General features: G+C 45.6%; 1 protein-coding gene across 7 annotated transcripts in view; it reads left to right on the forward strand.

Moving 5' to 3' along the window:
• CTBP1 (C-terminal binding protein 1) overlaps positions 1–15,520 on the forward strand; it is a 372,662-nt gene that overhangs the window by 347,479 nt on the left and 9,663 nt on the right. For all 7 annotated transcript variants that reach the window (XM_068106031.2, XM_068106032.2, XM_078772389.1 and 4 more), the window contains one exon: positions 1,919–2,033. In XM_068106031.2, the coding sequence (XP_067962132.1) occupies positions 1,919–2,033 (115 nt within the window). The remainder of the gene's footprint in view (positions 1–1,918; positions 2,034–15,520) is intronic.

The following is a 15,520-nucleotide window of genomic DNA, read 5'->3' on the forward strand; positions in this document are numbered from 1 at the left end:
TGATAGATAAAGGTGATATAATATAACAAATATCATGAAACATTTACATTTTGTGGTCCATTGTATAATTTAAATAAACATAAATGCAAATTTTGCATGTGGAAAAAGTAAGTACACCCCTACATTTATCACTACTTCAAATACCTAAAATTAGAATCAGGTGCACCAGCGCAGGTGCAAATGATTAGAACATCGTCAGAGAGGATCTTGGAGGAACCTGTCTTATTTAAACCTCAGACATTTCGTTTAGTTTGGTCTTTGTTGTTGAAGTGTGCGGCGTCACCATGCCGAGATCAAAAGAGCTCTCTGAGGCCTTCAGAAAGAAGGTTATAGATGCCTACGAGTCTGGGAAGGGATTTAAAAAGATTTCCAAACAATTTGAAATCAATCATTCGACTGTCCAGAAGATCATCTACAAGTGGAGAAGATTCCAAACAACTGCCAACTTGTTCAGGCCAGGCCACCCCAGCAAGTTCACTCAAGAGCAGACCGCAAGATGCTGAAAGAAGTCTCGAAGAACCCCAGAATGTCATCACGGGACCTACAGGTAGCTCTTGCCACTGTTGATGTCAAAGTGCACGAGTCTACCATTAGAAAGAGGCTGCACAAATTTGATCTACATGGGAGGTGTGCCAGGAGGAAACCTTTGCTGTCCAGAAAGAACATCAGGGCAAGACTCAAGTTTGCCAATGAACACCTAGGCAAAGACCAGCACTTCTGGAACAATGTGCTCTGGACAGATGAGTCAAAGGTAGAGCTATTTGGCCACAGTATAGGAAGAAAGATAAGCGAAGTACCAACTTCTAATCGGGTGTGTGGGTGTATCTAGGCATAAGGAAGAACCCTGTTGAAAATTGGGTCGCCACGTCAAAATCCAAGATGGCCGCCACCATATATATGTCTGAACCTTGTGAGCAAAATATCTTGAAAAATAAGCAAAGTACCAAATAAGCAAAGAAGACATGTTTGGCGAAAACCAAAGACAGCATTTGACCACAGGAACCTGATACCAACTGCAAAGCATGGTGGTGGAAATATTATTGTTTGGGGCAGCCTTGCTGCATCAGGGCCTGGGCAGCTCACCATCAAAGAATCCATTATGAATTCTTCATTGTACCAGAGGGTGCTTGAGGATAATGTGAGGCCATCTGTTGGAAAGTTGAAGCTCAACCGAAGATGGACCTTGCAACATGACAATGACCCTAAACATACCAGTAAATCCACCAAGGAATGGCTGAAAAGAAAGAAATGGAGGGTTCTGGAATGGCAAAGTCAAAGCCCGGATCTAAATCCCATCGAGTTGTTGTGGAGGGATTTGAAACGAGCTGTGAATGCAAGAAACCCCTCAAACATCGCACAGCTGAAATAATTCTGCACAGAGGAGTGGGAAAAATTTCTCCCAGTCAATGTCAGAGACTGGTAGACAGTTATAAGAAACTCCTAATTGAGGTTGTTTCTGCCAACGGGGGCAATACCACCGATTAGAAAAATACCAATACCACCTATTAGTCAAGGGTGTACTTACTTTTTTCACATGCGAAATTTGCATTTATGTTTATTTAAATTATACAATGGACCACAAAATGTAAATGTTTCATGATATTTGTTATATTATATCACCTTTATCTATCAATATTGTTGAAATTAAGATCAAATAGCTGTATGTTGAAATATGTTGAAAAAGTCAAAACTTTACATGGTGTGTACTTACTTTTTCCCGTGACTGTATATATATATATGTACTGTATACATATTAATTACTTCCAATTTTGAATTCAGTTGCGTGAAGAAAAAGTAAACCACAGACAGGTTTGCCTATAGTCTGTTCAGTGAGAAAATTTGTTTTTATTTTGAGAATAACATGTAAGATTGTTGCTGCTAAATGTGAAATGTTTTTCACACTGGTACCTTCCTCCAGGCCGCATCCCTGATCAGCTGAAAAATTGCGTAAACAAAGATTTCTTCCCTGCTGCAGCACACTGGGCAGTAGATCCTGCAGCTGTGCATCCAGAGCTCAATGGTGCTGGTTACAGGTGAGATGTTCCTATCAGAATCACTGCAGCACACTGACCACTATTGTACCACAATGCATTGCTGCACTTGGTCCCCACATAGAAAATTAACCACTGTTCTCTGTAAAATTTTCCAATATAGTTGCGATCTCGAAGCACTCGTGACCACTTGTGCAGGAGCCTTTGGAGCACCTTTGCCCAAGCTTAAAGAAAACAAAACTGTGGAAAGGCGGGTTCTTGGTTTTTGTCCCCAGTCGCACCGCGGAGCGAAAGGGGGACGATGGTTTTCCCCTCCGTCCGTCCGTCCGTGCGTGCGGGCGTGCATACGTGCGTGCGTAAGCGAAGGACCGCATTCGAATTTAGTGTGTGGGTGCAACCCACGTCCAAATCCAAGATGGCCGCCGCCATGTATGTCTGATGCCATGTATGTCTGAACCTTGTGAGCGGAATATCTTGAAAAATAAGCGAAGTACCAACTTCTAATCTGGTGTGTGGGTGTATCTAGGCATAAGGAAGAACCCTATTGAAAATTGGGTCGCCACGTCAAAATTCAAGATGGCCACCGCCATGTATGTCTGAAACTTGTTAGCAGAATATCTTGAAAAATAAGCGAAGTACCAACTTATAATCGGGTGTGTGGGTGTATCTAGGCATAAGGAAGAACCCTGTTGAAAATTGGGTCGCCACGTCAAAATCCAAGATGGCCGCCACCATATATATGTCTGAACCTTGTGAGCAAAATATCTTGAAAAATAAGCAAAGTACCAACTTCTAATCTGGTGTGTGGGTGTATCTAGGCATAAGGAAGAAACCTGTTGAAAATTGGGTCGCCACGTCAAAATCCAAGATGGCCACCACCATATATATGTCTGAACCTTGTGAGCGAAATATCTTGAAAAATAAACGAACTACTAACTTCTAATCTGGTGTGTGGGTGTATCTACGCATAAGGAAGAACGCTAATGAAAATTGGATCGCCACGTCAAAATCCAAGATGGCCGCCGCCATGTATGTCTTTTTTTTTCTTTCTTTTTTTTCTTTTCTTTTTTGTATACTGAATCGAGGCTCGTGAAAGAGCTAACATTTATTTCACAAACAAATCAACCAGACAAACAAAATATACAAAAAGAGGGAGCGGAAGACAAGATGGGGAGAGAAGGGGAAGCACACAACCACAACATTTGAGAGCAGGGAGAAGTGTGGGAGGGAGAGGGCTTGGGGGCAGGAGGCGTGGGAAGGGGAGGGGGGGGGGGGGGAGGAAGAGGTATAAAACACAAGGGGACCGAAATTAGCGGGGGTAGAAAAGATCAAGGTTTTGGATGGGGGAGGATAAGAGATGGTGGTGAACAGCTGTTTTAAAGACCTGGAGGGTGGAGTGGGATTGAAGAGAGTGAGGGAGTTTGTTCCAGAAGCGGGAGAAAAGAGGAATGAAGGAGTGAAGGTGAGCAGAAAGTCTTGATTTTGGCAGTTTAACCATAAGAGGGTTGCAGGCAGATCTTGTGCGACCTGTAGGAATATTTGGGGGACAGAGCCCAGAGAGGGCTGGGGGGGCAAGGCCAGAGAGGAGTCGGTAGAAGACGGAAAGACCACCAACCTGCCTGCGGTGAGTGAGTGAAAGGCCCTTGGAGTTAGCTTCATCGCGGGAGATTCCAATGATTCTGAACGCTTTGGTTTCAACAGCGTGAAGACGGGCTAGGTGTGAGGCAGGAGCACCAGACCAGAGGGGAGAGCAGTATTCCATAGAGCTGCGGATGAAAGCCTTGTATGTGGTGATGAGCTCAGGTGTGCCAAGGTAGGACTTCCCACGACGGAGGATGCCCAGTCGGCGACTGGCTTTGGAGGCCAGATTTGAAATGTGGTTTTCCCAGGAAAGATCATGGCAAATAGTGAGACCCAAAAGCTTGAGTGACAGAACTTCTTGGAGAGGATTATTCAGAAAGTGGATGGGAGGGTTTTCCAGTCGGTCTTTTCAGAGAGACATCGTAAGAGTGTGAGATTTATCAGGATTGAAAAACATGTTCCATTTGTTTGCCCAGTCTGTGATTTTGTCCAGGTCTGCAGAGAGTGAGGAGGCTGCAGACTGCCGCTCTGAGGGATGAGGAATGGAGCGACAGAGAGTAGAGTCGTCAGCAAAGAGATAGAGAGGATTTTCAAGAGAGTCAGAGAGATCATTGATGAAGACCAGAAAAAGCACAGGGCCCAGAACACTACCTTGGGGAACTCCAGCCTGAACAGGAAGAGGAGATGAGAGAAACCCATTCAGGGCCACACGTTGACTACGACCAGAGAGGAAGTCCCCCAGCCATGCCTGGAGATTTCCATGGATACCAAAGGAGGAGAGTTTGGTGAGCAGACCAGGGTGCCAGACCGTATCGAAGGCACGTGAAATGTCAAGGGAGACGGCTCTAATTTCCTGTTTGGTGTTGAGGACCTCCATCCATTGTTGAGAAAGCAGAAGCAGCATGTCCAGAGTAGAGTGACCAGGTCTGAAACCAAATTGATGATCAGAGATCAAGCCATTGGAGAAGAGGAAAGATTTCATATCTGAAGCAATGATGGAATCCATGACTTTGCTGATAATTGGGAGAAGGCTGATTGGTCTGTAGTTGCTGGGATCTGTTTTTGCACCTTTTTTGTGCAAAGCGGTGATGTTGGCTGATTTCCAAGCAGATGGCAGATGACCTTGAGCAAAAGAGAGGGTGAAGAGAACAGAAAGAGGGAGTGAAAGAGCGGAAGCACATGATTTTAGGACCCGTGGGCTGATGCCGTCAGGACCAGTTGCAGAATCAGAGTCGAGGGTTGACAGAAACTTTTCCACCTTGTCAGGAGGAAAGGACACAGAGTCCAGGAGCAGCTGTGTACGACTGCGTACGGTGGGTACAGAGAGGGATGGGTTTGGGACACAAGATTTAGAGGCAAACACAGAGTTGAGGCATTCAGCTTTTTCACGTGCGGAGTCAGCCGTTAAGCCGTTTGAGGTGAGGGAGGGGATGGAGGGGGAACAAACACCAGAAACAGATTTGACCAGACGCCACCAGGATTTGGAAGAGGGAGACAGATAAGAGAGTTCGGTCTTGAGAACGGTGAGATATTGTTTCCTGGCTCTCCTGAGGGTGGACACACACTTGTTTCGGGCTTTGTGAAAGGAAATGAGATTTCCTTCCGTTGGATTTGCTTTCCAGGAGACGAAAGCAAGTTGTTTCAGGGCAACAGCCTCACCACAAGATTCCGTGTACCATGGACGGGAGGAAGGGTATGACAACTGAAGACGAGATGGGATAAATCTGTGCATGAGAGAGAGCAATTTACTTTGAAAGAATTCCCAGGATGAGTTGATGTCAGAGGCGGTAGAGATGGGAGACCAGTCCAGATGATTGATGGCTGCTTGAAGACCGTGCCAGTTGGCCTGAGTGAAATGCCAGACTCGTCGACGCTGAGGAGGCTCTCTGAGAACGGTCAGAGAGATGTCCACTTTGACAAGCACATGATCAGATGAGCCGATTGGAGCAGAAGAAGAGCAGCAGACATTTTCAGGGAAGTTTGTCATAACCAAATCCAGAAGAGAAGATGCTCCGTTGACTGAGATCCGGGTCGGGAAATTGACAGATTGTGTCAGTCCCAGTGAGTCGCAGAAGTCCTTTGCTGAAGAGCCATGGCTGGTGAGAGAGGTACCCACACCCAGCCAACTGGCATGTTGACAATTGAAATCACCACATATGAGGAAGAGAGAGTTGGGATGGGTAGATAGAAGTTGGTCCATATTATCAGACAGCGAGATGTAGATGGAGTCATCGCTGTTTGGTGGACGGTACAACACACATATGAACAAAAGGTGGGAGCGAAGGGGAAGCCGTAGCCAAAGGTATTCCTGGGGGTGAGGTGGAGAGAGGGCAGTGGAGGGCGAGTGAGGAAGAGAGTTTTTTATAAAGATAGCAACCCCACCTCCAGGACGAGGCTCAGGTCTATCATACCGGAGGAGGGAGTAACCTGGGGGAGATACCAAGGCATCAGAAACATCATGAAGGAGGAAAGTTTCTGTTAAGCAGATCATATCTGGTTTGTCAGAAGCAACCTGTATGGAGAGATCAGTCAAGTTTGAGCGAAGGCCCCGGATGTTTGAGGTCCATACCGTTAATGAAGAGGAAGGGGGAGCATCGGGTCCAGAACAGGGGGGGGAGGGGTAGGGTAAGATGTGGAAGAGGAGGAAGAGGTAGGGAGAGCTGTTGAAGGTGTGTCAGAGATTTCAGAATAGCTTGGAGAAAGGGAAGAATGGGGCGGACAAAAGGTTTGATGGAGATTGGGTGAGGCACAGTGAGGTGTTAATTGAGGAGGGGGAAGAGCGAGGCAGAAGTTTGGGGGAGATGAAGGTGAAAGTTGGAAGGGGGAAGAAGCAGAGAGGATGCTTTGAGGAGGAGGGGTGAGAGGGGAGTCTAGGAGGGGAGGAGCGAGGGAGAGTCTCGGAGGGGAGGGGTGTGGGGGGAGTTTAGGAGGGAGGGGAGGGAAGGGGCAAGGGGGGAGATTTGAAAGGGATGGGTGATGGGGAGGATTTGGAGGGGAGGGGTGAGATTGGATTTTGAAAAGTGTACGATTCATGGGAAACTAACATTTTTTGCAAAATGAGTTTGAGACCTTCGAGTCAAAAATACGTTTGAGGACACTGAAGGAGGGGTGGAGTTCTGGATAGTTTCGGAAATGTAGAAAGGAGGAACTGTAAGAGATGGTATTATATATATTTTTTGGAATGAATAGATTTGGTGAGCAAGACGAAAGCATCCTTTTGTAGGAAAAGAAGAAAAGGGTGTTATAATATACAGACTTGGCATTTAATATGGAATATATATTTTTTTCTTGACGGGTTTACTTTCTGAACTCGGTATATCAATCTGGTGAGTTTCTTTTACACTTGGGTGATTCCTTTGTTAAAAGAACCATGTCACTGATTGTCTGTCGCAGCAAGAAGTCAATAACAGGATTATATCACAGGTGGCGTGACAAAATGTACGGACAGGTACATTTGACGATTGGCTTCACAATCGGGTATATGAGGGTTGTTGCGTTCTGTATTAGTGGAAAACAACTGCTGCACGTCTACAAAAGTTATTGCCGCTTCCCCTGGAGATGGTTCATCAAATGGACAATGCTGTTTGTCATTTAGTGGTGGCTTTACGAAATTCCGGCATGAAACAGCGTGCTATTGCTCGGCAGTATGGCATCACTCAAGGTCAGGTGTCAAAGATCCTGAAACGAAATGCTCAGAGGGGTGTCCCTACTCCAATACCGAGGCCAGGACGTCCCCGCAGAACCACAAGGAGGGATGATCGCCAGCTGCACCGGGTAGTCCGCAATGGCCGTACCAGGTTAGCTAATCGGCTTCGGGCTGAGTGGCAGCAACTGACAAATGTGCCTGTATCCAGAAGGCTATTCAACCAACGACTGGTTCAAGCAGGCTATCGTGCCCGGCGTCCCCTGAGAAAGCCACGTCTGACCAGACAACACCGCCAGCGCCGATTGCAGTGGACCAGAGAGTACCGTCAATGGCAGCCAGGACACTGGAATCACGTGATCTTCAGTGACGAGTCTAGATTTCTGGTCTATCGTCAAGATGGCCGCATCCGAGTACGCAGGCAAGTGCATGAAGCCTACAACGAAGATTGTATAGTGCCAACAGTCAAAGCTGGAGGTGGTTGGGTGACCGTTTGGGCTCCTTTTCATGCAGGGGGCAAAACTGACCTGGTTGTTCTGAATGGAAACCTGAACCAGTTCAAGCACAGGGCCATTCTGGAAGAAACATTGCTTCCATTTGTTCGTGCAGCCTTTCGAGGAAACTTTGTCTTCCAAGATGACAATGCACGGCCTCATCGTGCTCGCATGATCCAACACTTTCTTGTTGACCGTGGTGTAGAGCATATGGAGTGGCCTGCCATGTCCCCGGATATGAATCCGATAGAGAACTTGTGGGCAGAATTAACGCGTCAAATCGACAACTTGGACCAGCAGCCGACCTCTGTGTGTGAATTGCAGCAGGCTATTGTCACTGCATGGCAAGCGATTCCTGTCCAAACCTTGGCAAATCTCGTGAACAGCATGCCTCAACGTGTGCGTGCTCTCCTGAATGCTCGTGGGGGTTACACGAAGTACTGAACTGTAATTTTACTGTCCGTAATCCCAGTCGTAATTTAACTTTTGTTTTTGTTAAAAACATTTTTGGCTAATGTGCAAAATAAAAAGATACTTCTGGAAAACGCACAGAAGTTTAACACAGTACTGTCCATGAATTGAGTTCGATATCAGTTTACATCACTTTCAAGGATCAATTTATTTGCTTCGAAATGTCAAATGTGGTTTTTGTTTCTTTTAAAGGTCACATTAACAAAATCTAGAATAGTTTCAACATAATTCCAATGAACTTTTGGTTCTAAGTCATCTTGAAAAGTAAGTTCACCCCCACAAAAAAAATATTCCATATTAAATGCCAAGTCTGTATGAGAGAAAATAGTTGTTCAGGGGAGAGATTATACATTTCTAACCACGTGATCGCGTGATCGCGAACGAACAAAAAAGAACAACAAATAAACGAATAAGACCTGGGAAGGAAATATTTTTTGGGGTTTTTTTTTTTTTGAGTAGAGATATTAAACAAGGAGGTATGGGGTGAACGACTGGGACGAAACAGAGAACGAAAATAATTGCAGCGCATTCGATGTCTGAACCTTGTGAGCGGAATATCTTGAAAAATAAGCGAAGTACCAACTTCTAATCGGGTGTGTGGGTGTATCTAGGCATAAGGGAGAACGCTATTGAAAATTGGGTCACCACGTCAAAATCCAAGATGGCCGCCACCATGTATGTCTGAACCTTGTGAGCGGTATATCTTGAAAAATAAGCGAAGTACCAACTTCTAATCTGGTGTGTGGGTGTATCTAGGCATAAGGAAGAACGCTATTGAAAATTGGGTCACCACGTCAAAATCCAAGATCCCGCCTCCATGTATGTCTGAACCTTGTGAGCGAAATATCATATCATAGCATGTTTTCTGCGTCTTCCACTTTGTCAACTCACATCACTTCCCCGACGGGGGACATAGGCGTAACGCTTGTAGTCTTTTGCCCATGAAAGAAAAAGGCCATTTAGGTGACGGTGTCTATAGCATCAAGAAAACAAATTGAGTTGGGAAGCAGAGGATTTAGTCCAAAGTGGGGAACAGTGGTCTAAAGTGCTTCCGACAAAGCTTTCTACATTTTGAGAAGCTAAGGTGTGCAAAGACATACCTGGTCCCTGTTGAAGATGATGATGAATGATCTTCCTCTCCTGTCTACTTTGAAATACTGTACTGTCTGCCAAAAGACAGATTTTAGCTGGAGAAAGTCCATCCTCATTTCCAGCCTCACCTCCCACATTACGTGTCACCACTATGAGCAATTTACAAAAACTATTAGAATAAACCATTTTCAAGTCTTTCGTAACTTGCGTGTTCATTTCCTTTTTCAAAATTTAGTGTTGCTGCTCCAAAAGCACAAAATCCTTCATTCGCTAAATTTGCTCTACTTTCTTCTTCCCAAACTTAACATCAATTGAGGTTTCCAAACTCTCCACTTTAAATGCTAGATATTGCAGAGATGCCTACAGTTATGGATTGTCCGTAGCAAGATTTCAACTCCTGCTGTTGAACTACAGATATTATTTAAATGTACCATGGATTTTTGAATATTATTTATCAATGCTTCTACATCCATCCTTCTCTGCAGCTTCCTGGTTCAGTCTCCCTTCTGAGTGAGTGTAACTTAATAATTCAAGTGAGTACATCTAACCCACCATCGTCGGCCTTGTATTCCGAAACAATGGCATGATACGACAAATGCAATAACTTCATTTTCATTAAGCTTTGGCTGGAAGTCTGCAGATGTCTGTCATGGACCTGGCAATGTGACTGCTGTGGATGTGCCAACGTGTATGTAAGCAAAGTGCTACTTTTCCATATGGTCATCAGTGATGGCGATGAAGAGAGGCCACGACACGTGTACTCAGTTCGCTGAGTGTAGTACAGGACCGCCAAATGCTTCCCCATCACTATGTGGTAAAAGGACGAGGTGTTGATGTAAGCTTTATTCTAATTATGTGATAATATAACCGTGGATGCCGAGCAGTGCGTGCTTTGCCCTCCCATTTGAGTTATCTTTGCTTCTGTCCACGGTCATATTTGAAAGTTACCGGGGACAGGTCACAAACCCAATGTCAGGAGTGACTTGGGTCGATGGCACATGTTCCACCTACCATCTTGAATCGAAATGGCAAAGAAAAAAAGAACGTTTCATACTTTTGTGTAATTGCTCCAATGTAGTAATAAACCGCAAATGCACGGTTTAGCTTCAGATATGATTCTGCGACTCAATTTGGCATCCATTTTGCTGAAAATCAACTATTCCGAGGATTGCAATCTAAAGTCCAAAATAAGCGAGGGTAGGCATCTCGAGAAAAACTGGAATATTTCAAATTGTCACAGAGAACAACCTTGTGTCACACAACGCATCTTTTGTTGAGCTTGGGATATTTGAAAAAATATATATATAATATAAGGCTTTGCATCAAATTGTGATCTGCTCATTTGGATCTTCAGGCCCTCTAGATTCATGGATTGACATCTGTATGTTAGGATTTCAGTGTTACCACTTACATTGGTGATATCTGTAGTGCAGAAGTAATTCTGCATTTGAGCTCTGCAGGCAGGAAAAGGCTCGTCAGTGAGGGGTGAAAGAAAGAAAGGGAGTGGGACGGCTCAGTTGATGGCGGAACGCCTTGCTCGCACTAGATGGGCGGCCTGGGGTTGGTCGGCCGTGCCTTGTCATGCACTCTCGCTCATTTTTTAAAGGGCTCTTGCAGCCCAGGCTGGTGGAGTGCTTAGCTTAATGGCCACTGGTAATTGGTTCGTGACGGAGGCAGTGAGGGAGGGAGGCCACAGGGTGGATTTCACAGTGCTCATTGCAATGCATATATTGTGCGTTAGTCGTGTGCTTATTTGTGTGTCTTTGTTTTTATTGGGGGGGGGGGCTTATGTGTATGCATGGATCCATGCTCCTTTCCTTCCGTCTTCTGCTTTTTGGCTGGATATTTCCCAACTGCACACAAGTCCGATCAGTTCAGAGGCAGTACATGTATGCAGCTAAAGCCACCTATGAAGAACAGACATTTCCAGGGCGCAGCACTTGCATTGCTTTGCTTCGGCTTCATGGTGTCATCTTTCTCTCATTGACCCCACATCCGAAAGGGACATTCAGTCTCCCTCCTTTGCCAACAACGTTCACTTTTCCGTTTGCTCGTGGGTGCTGTACATGGCATGTCGCCATTAGGCTTGAGCTTTTGCTCAATGGAGCCTGCATTCTGGCCCGTGAATATAATGGCTGCATATCTACGCCTCGCATTCTCTCTCTCTGTCCTCTGTCTCTCTCTCTCTCTGTCACTCTCTCTCTCTCTGTCACTCTCTCTCTCTGTCACTCTCTCTCTCTGTCACTCTCTCTCTCTGTCACTCTCTCTCTCTGTCGCTCTCTCTCTGTCGCTCTCTCTCTCTGTCGCTCTCTCTCTCTCTGTCGCTCTCTCTCTCTCTCTCACTGTCACTCTCTCTCTCTGTCACTCTCTCTGTCACTCTCTCTGTCACTCTCTCTGTCTCTCTCTGTCCATCCCTCTCTCTCTCTTTCTGTCTGTCTATCTCTCTTTCTGTCTGACTGTCTGTATCTCTCTTCCTGTCTGTCTCTCTCATTCTGTGCCCCCCTCACCCTCTCTGTGGCCCACTCACCCTCGCTGTGTCCCCCTCATCCTCGCTGTGGCCTCCTCACCCTCGCTGTGTCCCCTCGCCCCTATCTGTGTCCCCTCACCTTATCTATGTCCCTCTCGCCCTCTCTGTGTCCTCTCTCTTGCGCTCTCTTTCTCTATCCTCCTCTCATATATAATATATATGTGTGTGTGTGTGTGTATAAATGTGTGTGTGGATGTATGTATGTATATATATTTGTATATGTATATATACACCACATGGCCAAAAGTATGCGGACACTCCTAATTAGTGGATTTGGCATTGCTGACAGGTACAGTATATATATTAAAGCACACAGCCATGCAATCTCGATAGACAAACATTGGCAGTATAATGGGCCGTACTGAAGAGCTCAGTGATTTTCAACGTGGCACCGTCATCGGATGCCACCTTTCCAACAAGTCATTTGGTCAAATTTCTGCCCTGCTAGAGCTGCCCCGGTCAACTGTAAGTGCTGTTATTGTGAAGTGGAAACGTCTAGGAGCAACAACAGCACAGCCGCGAAGTGGTAGGCCACACAAGCTCACAGGACGGGACCGCAGAGTGCTGAAGCGCGTAGCGCGTAGCGCGTAAAAATCGTCTGTCCTCGGTTGCAACACTAACTACCGAGTTCCAAACTGCCTCTGGAAGCAACGTCAGCACAACAACTGTTCGTCAGGAGCTTCATGAAATGGGTTTCCATGGCCGAGCAGCCGCACACAAGCCTAAGATCACCATGCGCAATGCCAAGCGTCGGCTGGAGTGGTGTAAAGCTCGCCGCTATTGGACTCTGGAGCAGTGGAAACGCATTCTCTGGAGTAATGAATCATGCTTCACCATCTGGCAGTCCGACGGACAAATCTGGGTTTGGCGGATGCCAGGAGAACACCACCTGCCCGAATGCATAGTGCCAACTGTAAAGTTTGGTGGAGGAGGAATAATGGTCTGGGGCTGTCTTCATGTTTCGGGCTTGGCCCCTCAGTTCCAGTGAAGGGAAATCTTAACGCTACAGCATACAATGACATTCTAGACGATTGTGTGCTTCCAACTTTGTGGCAACAGTTTGGGGAAGGCCCTTTCCTGTTTCAGCATGACAATGGCCCCGTGCACAAAGCGAGGTCCATACAGAAATGGTTTGTCGAGATCGGTGTGGAAGAACTTGACTGGCCTGCACATAGCCCTGACCTCAACCGCATCTAACACCTTTGGAATGAATTGGAACGCCGACTGTAAACCAGGCCTAATCGCCCAACATCAGTGCCTGACCTCACTAATGCTCTTGTGGCTGAATGGAAGCAAATCCCCCCAGCAATGTTCCACCATCTAGTGGAATGCCTTCCCAGAAGAGTGGAGGCTGTTATGGCAGCAAAGGGGGGACCAACTCCATATTAATGCCCATGATTTTGGAATGAGATGTTCGATGATCTGGTGTCCACATACTTTTGGTCATGTCGTGTATATTAGGGTAGTTCTTAAAAATGAAAGTTAGAAAAGTCATGCTCCTAACACTTAAAAAATTTTGTCTGTATGACAAAACCCTTGTGGTGAAATTTTAAGCCATTTGGACAAAATTTAGGGGTTGCACACGGAGTTTGTAATTTTACATATTTGGCTCGCATAAATGTTTGGAGTTGATTATTTATTCTCCACTGCTATACTTGTGCTTTTGACCATTGCAATTGACCTATGACCTTGCTATGTAGTGCACATTTTGAAGTTGTTTTTAAGTTAATTGAATACAGCACGGCTGTACTCTGGTGTATGCAGTTGCTCTCATTGAAGAGTACAATCGTCTCCTGACAAGGGATGAACAGCAAACCCAGTATCTGCTTCAAGTTGTGACAGAACATCACAAGAGGTTTCCCGATTGCAGGAAATCAATGCTTATCGGACACAAACATTGAGTGGCTGGCAAGCACGAATCGCTGTGCAACCCCTAACACTTGATGTATTCAAAAAAGATTTCACAGGCAGACGTTTTACCTCAATACCAAAAAAAATAAAGGTTAGGAGTAAAACAATTAATTTTTTTTTTTTGCCTTATGAACCACCCTAATATATATATATATTTGCAGATGTGTGTGTGTGTATATATATATATATTTATATTTATATTTATATTAGGTAGTTTCACCAGAAGGGGGTTGATGGTGGACCAGGTGAGCCTTGCAGAAACCTGGGGGCAGGAGGGCTGGGGCAGGGAGGGAACAAAGCATGGAAAGACTAGAGGGTGCAAAACCAGAAAGGAGGTAATAGCTGACAGACAGACCCTCGACCTGTCTGCAATGGCTAAGTAATGAGCCCATATACTCAGCTTCATAATGGGAGATTGAAATAATCTTAAAGGCCATGGTCTCCACAGCATCAAGCTGAGCAAGATGTGACGGACGCAGGGGGAGAGCAGTACTCCATCAAGCTGCGGATGAAGGCATTTTAGGTGGATAGCAGTTCAGGTGTGCCAAGGAAGGACTTTGTACGACAGAGGATGCCCAGTTGTTGGCTGGCTTTGGTGGCCAACATTGAAATGTGGTGCAAAGAAAGATCACGGCTGATAAATGAGACCCAGGAGTTTGAATGAATTAACTTCCGAAAGAGAATTGTTTAGAAAGTAGATCGGGTGGTTTGCCTGACGGTCCTTTCGAAGAGAGAGAGAGTGAGATTGTGAGATTTGTCAGGATTTGATCGATATATCCCAAGTGGACCAGCTTGTGATTTTTATGTCAGGGTCTGAAGATAGGGAAGAGGCTACAGGATGAGGGATGTCATGGCAGATGGTGTATTCATCAGCAAATATATTTAAAAAAGAGAGTCAGAGACATCATTGATGAAGATCAGGAATAAGACTGTGCACAGAACACTGCCTTGGGGTGCTTCAGCTTTCACAGGGAGAGGAGATGAAAGGATTCCGTTTAGTCCACACGTTGGCTACGAGAGCAGAGGAAAGTCAACAAGGAAGTGTTGAATTGTCCTTGGATGCCACAGGCAGAGAGTTTGGAGAGTAAGGCAGGATGCCCGACTGTATCAAAAGCACAAGATAAGTCTGAGATACGACCCGAATCTCATGTCTGACATTGAGGGCCTCCATCCATTGTTGGGTGAGTAGAATCAGCATGTCTAAGGTGGAGTGACCTGGCCTGAAAACAAATTGCTGATCTGAGATGAGGCTTTTGGAGAAAAGGAAGAATTTCATATCAACTGTGATGATGGGTTATGTGACCATGCTGATGATTGGGAGTAAGATTACATGGTCTGTAGTTAAAAGGATCCGTTTTTGCACTTTTGTACAATTTGTAAGCTGATCGAATCTGACCTCGTGCAAATGACAGGATGAGAATGACAGGGAGAGGATGTGCAAGAGCAGCAGAGCAGGTTTTTAGGACATGAGAGCTGATGCCGTCCGGTCCAGGAGCAGATTCAGAGTCGAGGGTTGAAAGAACCTTCTCAGGTGCAAAAGACATAAAGTCCAGGAGCAGTTGGGTATGACGTGGAAGGATGGGTACAGAGACTGAGGGGTTGCAGACACAAGATTTGGAAGCAAACACAGAATTGAGGCATTCAACCTTCTCAAGAGCAGAGTCAGCTGTGGTGCCTTTTGAAGGGGAAGTCACATATCGAGCTACTCCTGGTGGTTGGAGGGATAAGGTCAGTGCAAGGCAGTGGTAAATTGAGTTATTTATGCAAAGTGCAACTCTGCCGCCAGGGCGAGGTTCAGGCCTATCAAATT

The sequence above is a fragment of the Myxine glutinosa genome, chromosome 2, assembly GCF_964187855.1.
Source record: "Myxine glutinosa chromosome 2, kmMyxGlut1.1, whole genome shotgun sequence".
Taxonomy (NCBI): domain Eukaryota; kingdom Metazoa; phylum Chordata; class Myxini; order Myxiniformes; family Myxinidae; genus Myxine; species Myxine glutinosa.